The sequence below is a fragment of the Peromyscus californicus genome, unplaced genomic scaffold, assembly GCF_007827085.1.
Source record: "Peromyscus californicus insignis strain IS unplaced genomic scaffold, ASM782708v3 Scaffold_7__1_contigs__length_154581171, whole genome shotgun sequence".
Taxonomy (NCBI): domain Eukaryota; kingdom Metazoa; phylum Chordata; class Mammalia; order Rodentia; family Cricetidae; genus Peromyscus; species Peromyscus californicus.
This window is the reverse complement of record NW_026294595.1, coordinates 94,879,992-94,892,031: the sequence shown is the minus strand read 5'-3', so window position 1 is coordinate 94,892,031 and position 12,040 is coordinate 94,879,992. Positions and strand designations below refer to the sequence as shown.

The window sequence follows — 12,040 nt, the reverse complement described above, 5'->3', positions numbered from 1 at the left end:
GGTTATTTTGGTCCTCACTCATATTGGCTTTCCCTTGGACTATGGCTCTGAATTTATAGAGCAAAGCCATTCTGTAGCATGCATGCCTTTCAAGGGAGGTAGAATGAGCTGTCCAGCAGACCTTGAATGCTTCAAGGACTTGTGATGTCACAAATACACAACTGCAAGAATTCTCTAAACCTTTAGAAGGAATCTGGATTCATACATAAATCAAGGTAGCTGTTTATTTTGATTTGAAGCTTTGGTAGTTTCCTTCCTTCCTTCCTTCCTTCCTTCCTTCCTTCCTTTTCTTTTCTTCTTTTCTTTTCTTTTTTTTTCTTTTTCTCGAGACAGGGTTCTCTGTGTAGCCTTGGCTGTCCTGGAACTCACTCTGTAGACCAGCCTGGCCTCAAGTTTATAGAGATCCACCTGCCTCTGCCTTCCAGGTGCTGGAATTAAAGGCCAGCATCACCACTCCCAGCTGTGATAGTTTTCTTAAATGGAGTTGTTATTGTGGTTTCAATCATATAGATGTAGCACTGCTCATTACAATTAACTGTTTATTACAATCACTATAACAGGATCCCAAAAGAGCAGGGGTGATCACAATTTAATAATAAATCAAAACATCCTAAAAACTGACATTCCAAGAAAACATCACTTTTTACCTGAAGTCAAAAATTATCGCCGGGCAGTAGTGACACACATCTTTGATCCCAGATAATCCCAGCACTGGAATTAGCAGATGGATTTCTGAGTTTTAGGGAGCACCCTGGTATACAGAGCAAGTTCCAGGACAGCCAGGGATACACAGAGAAACCTTGTCTCGAAAAACAAAACAAAACGAAAATAAATAATTACTAGTTAGGTTAAGATTTAAATTTAGTTCTGTTTTTGTTGAGACATAGTTTCACTTTGTAGCCCAGGAACTATGTAGCCCTGGCTAGCCTTGAACTCACGTTGACCCTCTTCTCTCAAGCCCCAGAATATGGAGTGAGCTACCATGTCTAACTTGGGGTCTGTTCAAAAGTTTCACAAGGAAGGAATAGTTTTGAAATTTAGTCAAGACAGTGTCACACAGCTTATGGTGGAGGGCTTAGAAAGTCTGGGGGGGAAAGCCCAGAAAGAGCTAGGAGAATTAAAAAAAAAAAAGGCTGAATGAAAAGGAGGTGCAGCGGACAGGTTTGTGCAAAGGGACCTACCTCGGTTCTTGTGTTTTGCTTAAGGCCTCTCGCCCGGTGTCCGTTGTTCACTTCTTAGGTTCAAATAAAGCTAGATGGTTGAAAGGGGCGGATTGGGTGGGCGGAGAGGAGCGCGCCGGGCTGCGTGCGCTTGCGCGCTGGCGGCGGCGGCGTCAGTGCCCGGCGGGGAGCGGGTCCCAGGCCGCCGCCGGACCGGAGGCACAGGGGGCCTTTGGGAGCTCCCTCTCCGGGCCCTCGGCGGCCTCATGGCGTAGGAAGGACGGGCTGTGAGTGTGAGTATGGAGGGCCCGGCCTGGTTGGGTGTGTCGGAGGCCGATGGTCGGATGGTCTGCCCCTGGAGCAGGTGGCCGGGCTGCGCCTGCACGCAAGCCACGCCACGGTGCCTCTTCTGACCCGCGTGGGTTTAGAGTTTACGGGCGAGCGGTGCACCTGGCTTCAGGGTACAGATTCTCACAGGGGCGGTCCGATTCTGCTCGCAGCCCCTCAGGCTGGACTCGTGGCTCCAGGTCTTTGACCTCTGGGACAGGCCCTGACCTCTGTCGGCCTAGGGTCTGGGAGGAATCTCAGCCTTAGTTTGGTGTTGAAAGGCTGCGGGTTTCAGGCCAGGACCACCTCTCCGCCTCTCAGTCTCGCCTCTTTTTTCTGCTTTTGAGGTCCCTGCTGTTGGGAAGCGTCTTAGTACTGTACCAGCAACTAGTGGAACGCTGTGTGTCCATTTAATATTTAGTACAATCTCAGTTTGTAATTATGGAGAGGAGATGCTTGCACCGCCTCCCACTCCAGTCTGTTCAATGTAGTCATCTTTGAGAGTAAAATAAGCCATCTTGCTGGGGACGTTCGAGATTTCAGTGTTTTGTTCCGGGTTTTTTTTTTTTTTTCTTTTTGTTTTTTTTCTTTAACAACTTGGAACCAGATAGGGAAATTCTTCTCTTAGCAGATTGGAGCTATAGCCGTCATAATGGATTATATTGAGGTGATTCAAAACGCAGATACCATTTAATACTAAATAAGAGCCACTTTCGGTCTAAAACCCCATGGGGGAATCTCTATTCTCAAGTTTGGCTGAGAATGGAAGAGTGGATAATCAGATTCAACTAGGGTTAACTTAGCACCCACTGTGCTCGTACTCACTACATCCAGGTGTGTCACAGAAATTTAACGAGATATTATAATTGATGATTTTTCATTAGCTCTTCTCAGGTTGCTGAGATGCTGATGGTGATTTGCTTAAGTTTACATGCATGGACTAATGAACTTCCTCAAAGGTGATAGCAAAGCTCATCTGTGGTGACATTTTGTTGTACCCTAATAAAATTTGCCTGAAGATCAGAGAACAGAACAAGCCACTAGATTAAACATAGAGGCCAGGCAGTGGTGGCACACACCTTTAATCCTAGCACTCAGGAGGCAAAAAGATCTGTCTGGATCTCTGTGAAGTCAAAGCTACCCTGGACTATAAGAGATTGATTTAGTCTAGGAGAGAAACAACCAGGCAGTAGTGGCATACACCTTTAATCCCAGTACTTGGGAATCACACGCCTCTAATTCCAGAACTAGGAAGGAAGTAATATGACTGGGTGGAGAAAGGTATATAAGGCGTGAGGAGACAGGAACTAAGTCACTTTTTCGGCTGAAGCCCTTTTCGACTGGACCCCTTTTGCTGAGGACTCAGAGACATTCAGTCAGAGGATTCGTGGAGTTGGTGAGGTGAGAAGTAGCCGTGGCTTGTTCCTTTGTCTGTCTGATCTTTCAGCATTTACCCCAATATCTGGCTCCATGTTTTTTATTATAACGCCATTTTAGAATTTCTGCAACACTCATATTTTTCTGTTATACCAAGTTAGATGTTCTAAGCACTCCTGTTTGGAAAGCGAACTGACGTTAACCCAGTGGTCTAGCAAACAGTAGGTTTTGTTTTGATTCTTATTTTTGAGACAGAATCTGGCTTATATGTCCCAGACTGGCCTTGACTTGAGATCCTGAGTTTAGTCACAGAGTGCTGGAATTACAGGTATGTACCTATCTTAGCTTTTAACTAGAAGAAGTGTCAAGATAGATTTTGAAGAGAGCTTCAGAACAGCCAAGAAAGAGGAAAGGTGTGAAGCAATTTCATCAAGCTAGTTCAGAAACAAATTGCTTTGATAGAAAGGAAACTATTTTAAAAAGAAAAACCATGGTAGTTATTGTACATCCAGATTAGAACAAATTCAAGGCTAGTCTATGAGAAAAGCAAGGAACATTGAGTGGTTCTGAGCCCTAGGATGACACAGGGAGAGCTCTACAGACTCTGTTTTGTACTTGGGTTACCAAAAGGGAAGTTTAGTATTTGTGTGTCCAATGGTAAGAGCTCTAAACAGACAGGTTACAGATGATTGCTCAACTGTGTAACTAGGACGCAGAGTTGCCCACTCAAAGCTTGCAGTCTGTTGTTGTTGTTGTAATCTGAAACTATCAAAAAATAGGTGTTCCCAGGTTTATACTAAATTTGTGCATTTGTTAGAATGAGCCAACTCTCTGTACTAATGTTGAATGATTTCCAAGATACTCTTTTTACAGTGTTAAAGTTGTGGTGTCAAGAAGGTGAGCAATCGTGCCAATTTTAAGTGTATATACATATACACATCTGTTTTGCATATAAGGACATGGAGTGTCTGTGGAAAGCAGTCAGAATCAACTGAAAGTGTAGAATGTCGGGATGGATGGCAGAAGTGAGAATCTATTGTTCAGTGGTTCCAGAGTTTCAGTTTCACAATCTGAGATTTTTTTTTTGCAAGTTAAACAAGCGGTCTCCTACTGAGCTACATCCTTCAACCCTAAGCTTTTTCATGTTTTTAATTACAAAAAGTTGTAAACGACCAGAAAAATATAAACTCACTCAGATTAATTCATGTTTAGCCTATATGTATGCCTGTGTACCACGTTTGTGCCCAGTGCCTGCAGAGGCCAGAAGAGGGCATCAGATCCCCTGGAACTGGAGTTACAGGTGGTTGTGTGCCGCTGTATGGGTGCTGGGACTCAAACCCAGGTCTTTTGGAAGAGCTGCTGGTGCTCTGAACTGCTGAGCTATCTCTCCAGCCTCTCTTTCACTTGAATTTTAAAGATTGTTTTCTTTTATGTATATGAGTGTTTTGCATCTGTGTGTGTGAGTGTGTAAGTGTGAATGTATGTATGTATGTATGTATGTACAACATGTACCAGAGCCTACAGAGGCCAGAAAAAGATTTCAGATCCCCTGGAACTAGAGTTGCTGATGGTTGTGAAGTAACATGTGGGTACTCAGAACAGATCCTGGGTCCTTTGCAAGGGCAGCAAGTGCTCTTAACCTCTCCAGCCTGTCACTGGATTTTAATATGTTACTAAAATTTGCTATACTGTTGTTTATGGTTTGTTTTGAACTGCTGAGAACTGAATATAGGGCTTCACCTTTCTAAGCAAGTATGCTACCAGTGAACTGTATTCCCAGTTCTGTGTTTTATCCCTATCTGTATTACTCAGTACTCTTTTTTTGAGACAGGGTTTCAGGAAACTGAGGCTGGCCTCTCATCTATGTAATGAGGCAGTCAAGTCTTGATTCTCCAGTCTTTACATACTTCCCAAGTGCTGAAATTACAAGTGAGCACCACCATACCTGGCTTGTCTATTTTTTGTTTTAAAAAATATTGGTGTTGCTGGGCAGTGGTAGTGTGGGCCTTTAATCCCAGCACTGGGAAGGCAGAGGCAGTCAGATCTCTGAGTTCATGGCCAGCCTGGTCTACAGAGCAGGTTCCCAGGGCAGCCAGGGCTATACACAGAGAAACCTTGTCTCAAAAAACCAAACCAACCAACCAAAAATGTGTGTGTGTGTGTGTGTGTGTGTGTGTGTGTGTGTGTGTGTGTGTGTCTGTGTTTCTAGGTCTTGAAGCGATAAAATGAATACGACGTATAAGGCGAGCACTCTATCACTGAGCTACTTTCTCCATTTCTTCCTTTTGAGACGTGGGTAGGTCTCTCTGCCCTGCCCAGGCTGGTCTTGACTTTTGTTTTCTTTTTTTTTGTTTTGTTTTGTTTTTTTCTTCGAGACTGGGTTTCACTGTGTAGCTTTGGTGCCTGTCTTGGATCTCGCTCTGTAGACCAGGCTGGCCTCGAACTCACAGAGATCCACCTGGCTCTGCCTCCCGAGTGCTGGGATTAAAGGCGTGCGCCACCACCCGGCTTGACTTTTGTTTTCATCCTTTGCCTCAAGAGTAACTAGGACTTCAGTAGCTTGCCACGAGCAGACAGTGTGTGTTTGTTTCATTTTTTCCTCTTCTTTTTTTCTTTTAATTTTTTTTCTTTTCCCTTTTTTTTTCATTTTTCTTCTTTTTTTCCGTTGTTTCTTTCCTCTTTGAGCAAACAGTATTTGATTCAATCTCTAAAGGTTAAGTGTTGCGTTTGGCTAGTATGTATCTTGATGTCTCTTTTAACATAGAACAGTTACCTTTCTTGCTTTTTCACCCTTGATTTGTTGAAGAGACCTGGAAAGTTGTGTAGATAAAGCTAATAATTCGGGCTTGTGATACATGTTACTAAGCTTGTTACAACAAACTGGATGCTAGAGTATACTGCCTTTTGGATTCATGTTAAACACTTTGGTGATGATGTCTGCCATTCTGTCCGCGATAGTTTTCCCACGGTTAACGATACTGAGATTGACTAGGGTTTAATGATGAATTTAGCCTCGGGTTGGGGATTTAGCTCAGTGGTAGAGCGCTTGCCTAGCAAGCACAAGGCCCTGGGTTCGATCCTCAGCTCAAAAAAAAAAATTAGCCTCCACGGTTTGTTTGTTGTTAATAGTTTTTAGCTTTGTAGCCGTAGCTGGCCTGAACTCAGTAGGTAGACAAATCTGGCCTTGAACTTGCATCCATTGTTAAATTGAATGTCTCCCTTTGAAATTGTTTGTCAGCTCTTTTGTGCCTTTTAAACTGTTAAACACCTAGTATTTCATTATCAAAATGTAATTGACTATCTTAAAAAAGGCAAAGCTCATGATAAGAAATTATTATTTTTAATCTTTTTCCATTTATTTTGTGTGTTTGTGTGTACATCCTGTGGTGCGTGTGTGGAGGACAGAGGACTACTTGGTTCTCCCCTTGACCCGTGTTGATACCATACTCTGATCATAAGGCTTGGTGGCAAGCACCTCTACCCACTAAGCCATCTCCTCACCAGGCTGATAAATTAATTTTTGACCGAACCTATGATAACTTTTTAGGTAAAATTTTTTTTCCTGCAATGTATTTTGAACATATTCTTTCCCTTCCCTCACTTCTCCCAGATTCTCCCCACCCAGCTTCATGTTATTTCCCTCCAATAAATAAATAAAGTCAAAACAAGCAAGCAAAAGAGAAAGACCAATAAGACAAAGAATACCAAAACAAAACAAAAGGCATGGTCTCACACATACAAATAGAGTCCATTTTGCGTTGGCCAACTTCTGGGTGTGGGCTTGCTCTGGACCGTGGTTGCTGTGCATAGTGATGTGAGAATTTTCTATATCACTGTGCTCCATCTCCACTATTCCTTTTAATTTACTCATTTACTTACTTAGTTATTTATTTAATTTGGCAGGGTCTCACTATGTATCTCAGGTTGGCCTGAAATTTACTGTCTGGTATTGAACTCACAGAGAGCCGTCTGCCTCTGCCTCCCTCATTCTGGACCACTGTTACCTTTTTATGAAGAAGAAAATTGAAGTTTGAAATTAACTTTACTAATTCCAGAGTCTGTGCTTTTTCCTCCCATACTTTATGACCTGGGAAGTGATTGGGAAGTTGTCACTCTAGTGGTACTTGTGCTTTCTTTTCTGCTGTTGGTTTTTGGAGACAGTCTTACTGTGTAGCACTGCCAGCCTCAAACCTGTGACCCTCTTGCCTCAGCCTCCCTGGTGCGGGGATTACTAGTGTGTGTCTCCAGGCCTGTTTTAAGATGATCATCCAGTTTAACCTTTTTTCTTTTACCTATGTATGTACACATGTGTGCTGCAGTGCATGTGTGGGAGTGAGGACAACTTGTGGGAGTTGGTTCTTTCCTTGTACCGTGTGGTATCCTAGAGATTGAATTCAGGGCATCAGGCTTGGCATCAAGTGCCTTTACTCACTGAACCATTTCACCACCCCAGCTGTGCTTGTTTAGCTCAGAAAGACCATCAAGGGTTGGTTACTGTGGTATTTTGAAAATCATATAAACAGCAAGTGCTAGTCATGGTATTTTAATCAGTAATACAGCCGGGCGGTGGTGGCGCACGCCTTTAATCCTAGCACTCGGGAGGCAGAGCCAGGCGGATCTCTGTGAGTTCGAGGCCAGCCTGGGCTACCAAGTGAGTTCCAGGAGAGGCACAAAGCTACACAGAGAAACCCTGTCTCGAAAAAAAAATCCAAAAAAAAAAAAAGAAAAAAAAGCATATTAATCAGTAATACATTCAATATCAGTCTGTTTTTATAGTTGCTACATTCATAATTTTGTGTTTTCTAATAAAGTCATGCCCAAGAATTTCTATATTGAAGTACATATTTTGTAGTAAATCACATTTATCTTTCTTCTTTTATTTTAATTAGCACATTATGTTGATGTTTTAAATTTTATATGTGCAGTAGGAAGTTGTGGTGGCTGAATAAGAATGGTCCCCATAGGCTCATCTATGTGAATGCTTAGTCACCAGGGAGTGGAACTTTTGACGGATTAGGAGGTGTGGCCTTGTTGGAGGAAGTCCGTCACTGGGGATGGGCTTTGCGGTCTCAAAAGCCCATGCTAGGCTCTGGCTTTCGAGTTGCCTTGGTCATGGTGTCTCTTCACAGTAACAGAACAATGACTAAGGCAGAAGTGTAGTTTGCACTTCATTCTAGGAAGGATGAGGGGGATAGGATCTTTATTTACAATAAAAAGTGGGTAAAAGGTATCTGTTAAGGGTGGAGCCATGGGCCTACTGATCCAGGCAAGCCCTTTACTACTGAGCTGCTTCCTCTGTCCACATTATTTTATTTCTGCAGTGCTAGGGATCAAAACCAGAATTTGGCACATAGTAGGCAAGCAAGCACTTTACCACTAAGTTATATTCATAACCTCACAAATATTTTTTTTCTGACCCAAATAACATCATTCATAGTGTAGAGGAGAAGACAAAGATCTATGTCCATCCATATTAGCTGAGCGGCCAGAGGAAAAAGGCAAAAGGTTTAAAGGAGGTAAAAGGCACTTTTCCCAATTACATCAAGACACGTATTTCAACTCTAATGGCAGGATGTGTAGCACATCTGTCAAAACTGCTACATCTCCATGTAAAATACAAATGTTGGAAGCTTTTTTTAAAATCTTTGTTTAGTTTTAAGTTTATGGGTATTTTGTCTTCATGTATGTCTGTGCACCACATGCATGCCTGGCACCCACCGAGGCCAGAAGAGGGCCTTGGATCCCTTGGAACTGGAGTTACAGACACTTGTGAGCTGCCATGTGGGTGCTGGGAATTGAACCCAGGTCCTCTGGAGGAGCAGTTGGTGCTTTCACCCTCTTAACTACTGAGCCATCTCTTCAGCCCTGAAAGCTTTTTTTTTTTTTTTTTTTTTTAAGCTTATTTCATTATGTTTAAGTGTTTGAGTGTGGACATGTGCTTGTGAGTACAGGTGCCTGTGGAAGCCAAAGGTGTTGGATGCCCATGGAACTGGAGTTGCAGGTGATTGTGAGGTGCTTGACATGGGTACAAGGATTGAACTTGGGTCCTCTGCAAGTGGACCATCTCTCCAGCCACAATGAAAGCTTTTGGTCAGTGACCACTGCTTCAGAGACTGCTGTCAGCTTTGGTCCCTTTGTTTCCCTCCTCCACTGTGAGGCATTCTGATACAGTTGTCCCCCGCCCCCCCTTTAGATTAGGTTAGACCTCAGTCTGCATGGACCAGGAAAATGCTGTAATTTTCCACCGGTCTCCATGGCCCCCAGGATGCATCATAACATGTATTGACCAGGGGTTAGGGAGACAGGTGTGGTGGCGCACATCTGTAATCCCAGGCTGAGGCAGGAGAATTGGGAGTTCCAGACCAGCTTGGGCTATGTAGAGAGACCCAGTCTCAAAAAAGAAAGCACAGATACAGAAAAGCCACCCATAATTTGTACATTGTCAAACCCTTTTGGGAAATTGTTCATCTTTGGAGATGTAGCTCAGTGGTAGAGCATGCGCCATCATATATATTGTGTGGAACTGGGTACCATAACTAGTACATAAACAAAAGTCTAAAGCCAAGTGTGCTGGTGTACTCCTGTAATCCCAGCATTTGGGAGGTGGTGACAGGAGGGCCAGATCATCTGCAGAAAGAGTTCTCAGCCAGCCTGGCGTACATGAGACCCTCTTTCATAAAAAGTCTGTTGATCAGATTCCAACCTGGATGCTGAGATCCACAGCAGACCCCATTTCCACTCCTGTTCCAAGTGGTGCTAAAGGCTGAGGCTGTTTGAAGTGGCATCATCATTTCCCATCCTGAGTGGTTGAACTGACATTGGTCAGCAGTTTGCAAAAGATTGATGAGAGGGATAACACTTACTACTCCTACAGAGGATCCAAATTTAGTTCCCAGCACCCACTTCGGGAGGCTCACTGACTCTAACTCCAGCTGTAGAGAATCTGACATCTTCTGAGCCCCACCAATATTTGCACTCACATGCACATACCCCAACACAGACACACAAGTACATATAATTAAAAATCTTTTAAAAGATCAATTATTGGGGCAAACATAATCATAAATGTATTTGTAACATGTTACCAGCTTCAAAATACTTAAAGGTACATTAAATTAAAATTAAAAGAAGAAAAACATCAATTAAAGATTTTAATGTTCTTTTTTGCAGAAAGGGTATTTGTGTCTGAGTGCTTACTCATGGGTCGTGGTGTGGGTATGCATCATATGGAGATCATTAGACATCTTCTCCATGTCGGTCTTGTCTTCCCACCCTGTTTGAGACGGGGTCTTTTTGCTCTATAAGCCAGACTATCTGGCCTGCAGACCTCTGCCTCCTGTCTCACTATAGGGGTACCCTGTGTACTAAAATATCTTCCTTAGCTAGAGGCCATGTAATTTCTTTTATTGAGACCCACTCTGCAAAGTGAGGACCTCCCAAAAGTGTCAGTTTGTCCAGGCAACCTAGGGGTAGAGGCAGAAATTTGTTCTGTGGCTTTCTAATTGTCCCATCTTAACTGAAATCCATTCATTTCTGTCAGGGTTAATGTGAAGACATAGGAAATTGCCTGTGGGATTCCAGAAAGGGATTTTAGCTTAATTACTGCTCCTCATCTTGCTGTAGGCCCCCCTAACATACACACACACACACACACACACACACACACACACACACACACACAAGTTAAAATCTTGAGTATTTTATAACATATTGTCACTTGGAGTCTGCATTCACTTATAAAGGTTCACTTATGGAAGTTCCTTCAGTTCTATTGAGTTTATTGTTCTGAATATTAAGAGATACAGTATGTAAAGATCAAAGATCTCCCTTTCGTGAGGTTAGGAAGGTCGGATCTACTATCAGACATCCTGGGTTTACTTCTCAGATTATCTTAATAAAATTGGATGACAGTGTTTTAAATACAGCTCTTGAAACTAGCAGGTACTTTCAACTTGAGCCACATGATAAATATCTGGGGGACATTCTGACACTGATGTTTGAAGTGGACTCCAGTGTTAGGTAGCTCAAGCTGACCTTGAACTTGACCTAAGGGCTATAGATGGAAGTATCACAATGCCTGCTTCTGGAATCTCTGAAGATTCTTCGAGTAGTTCTATTCTTCATGCAGACAACAACCTCTTTTTATTAATAAACTGTATGGATGAGTCTAAGGGGCTAGCTTGTCCAGATACTGAGAGCAGGAGTGGAGGCAGGAAATAGAATCAGTGTGGTAGGTAAGAGGAGAAGCAGATCAGCAGGTATGGCAAGAGTTTTTGAATTTTCTGTGAAATGGGAAGCCACAGGAAAGGACCTTGGCAAAGAAATCATATAACCTAAGTTTTGTTTTTGTTTATTTGATATAGGGTCTGAGTATGTGGCCTTGGCTGGCCTGGAACTTGGCTGCCTCTGCCTACAAGTGCTGGGATTAAAGGTGTGCACTACCACCCTGGCATGATTTAAATTTTAAACCAGTCCCATTCTGAGACTCTTCGGCTCTGCTAAGAGAGTAAGAATGGAAGTGGGGACTTAGACGACGAGGCTGTGCTGTGATAGACTCTAAGCGCCTCAGCAGTGAGCTGAGTGTGAGAGCTGAGGAATGCTGGGTGTATTTCAGTAGGACTGACAGCATCTGCCAGGTGGGGTTTGGAGGGGGATCAGGGATGACACCTTAAGTTTGGTTGGTTGGCTGGTTTTTTTCAAGACTGGCTTTCTCTGTGTAGCCTTGGCTGTCCTGGAACTCGTTCTATAGACCAGGCTGGCCTCAAACTCACAGAGATCCTCCTGCCTCTGCTTCCCGAGTGCTGGGATTAAAGTTGTGCACCATCAACGCCGGCTGTTTGTTTTTTAAACCTTGGAACCTGGACAGATGGAATTATATTTGTTGAGATTGAAAGATTGAGGGAGAGGCAGAGTGAAAAGTGAATTAAAGATGATCTTTGCAAAGGTTACTAAATGTTACTTCCTCATTACAGGTTGACATTGAGTGCTTCAGATCTGGTCACTATGGTCCGAGAACGAAAATGCATATTGTGCCACATTGTGTACGGCTCAAAAAAGGTAACAATGAAGAGAGAGCACCCCGTGCTTTATGGCCAGTTCATTTTTGATGACATCTTAAAATTAGTTAAAACTTGATATTTAGAAATTTAAGTTGTTACAATTTTATTTTTTGTTTT

The 12,040-nt window shown here is 43.0% G+C and overlaps 2 protein-coding genes across 3 annotated transcripts in view; one reads left to right on the top strand and one right to left on the bottom strand.

Annotated features, from left to right (window-relative positions):
- The window catches only part of Snap23 (synaptosome associated protein 23), a 35,575-nt gene extending 34,309 nt beyond the window's left edge, over nt 1-1,266 (bottom strand). The window contains exon 1 of the mRNA XM_052724285.1: nt 1,182-1,266. The gene's annotated coding sequence lies outside the window, so the exon portion shown is untranslated. The remainder of the gene's footprint in view (nt 1-1,181) is intronic.
- A 61-nt stretch (nt 1,267-1,327) lies between these two features.
- Znf106 (zinc finger protein 106) overlaps nt 1,328-12,040 on the top strand; it is a 58,077-nt gene continuing 47,364 nt past the window's right edge. Inside the window, exons 1-2 of one of the 2 annotated variants that reach the window (XM_052724273.1) lie at nt 1,328-1,453; nt 11,837-11,921. In XM_052724273.1, coding sequence (XP_052580233.1) covers nt 11,868-11,921 — 54 coding nt within the window. In that variant the 5' untranslated portion in view covers nt 1,328-1,453; nt 11,837-11,867. The remainder of the gene's footprint in view (nt 1,454-11,836; nt 11,922-12,040) is intronic. The other variant, XM_052724274.1, reaches the window with a different exon arrangement.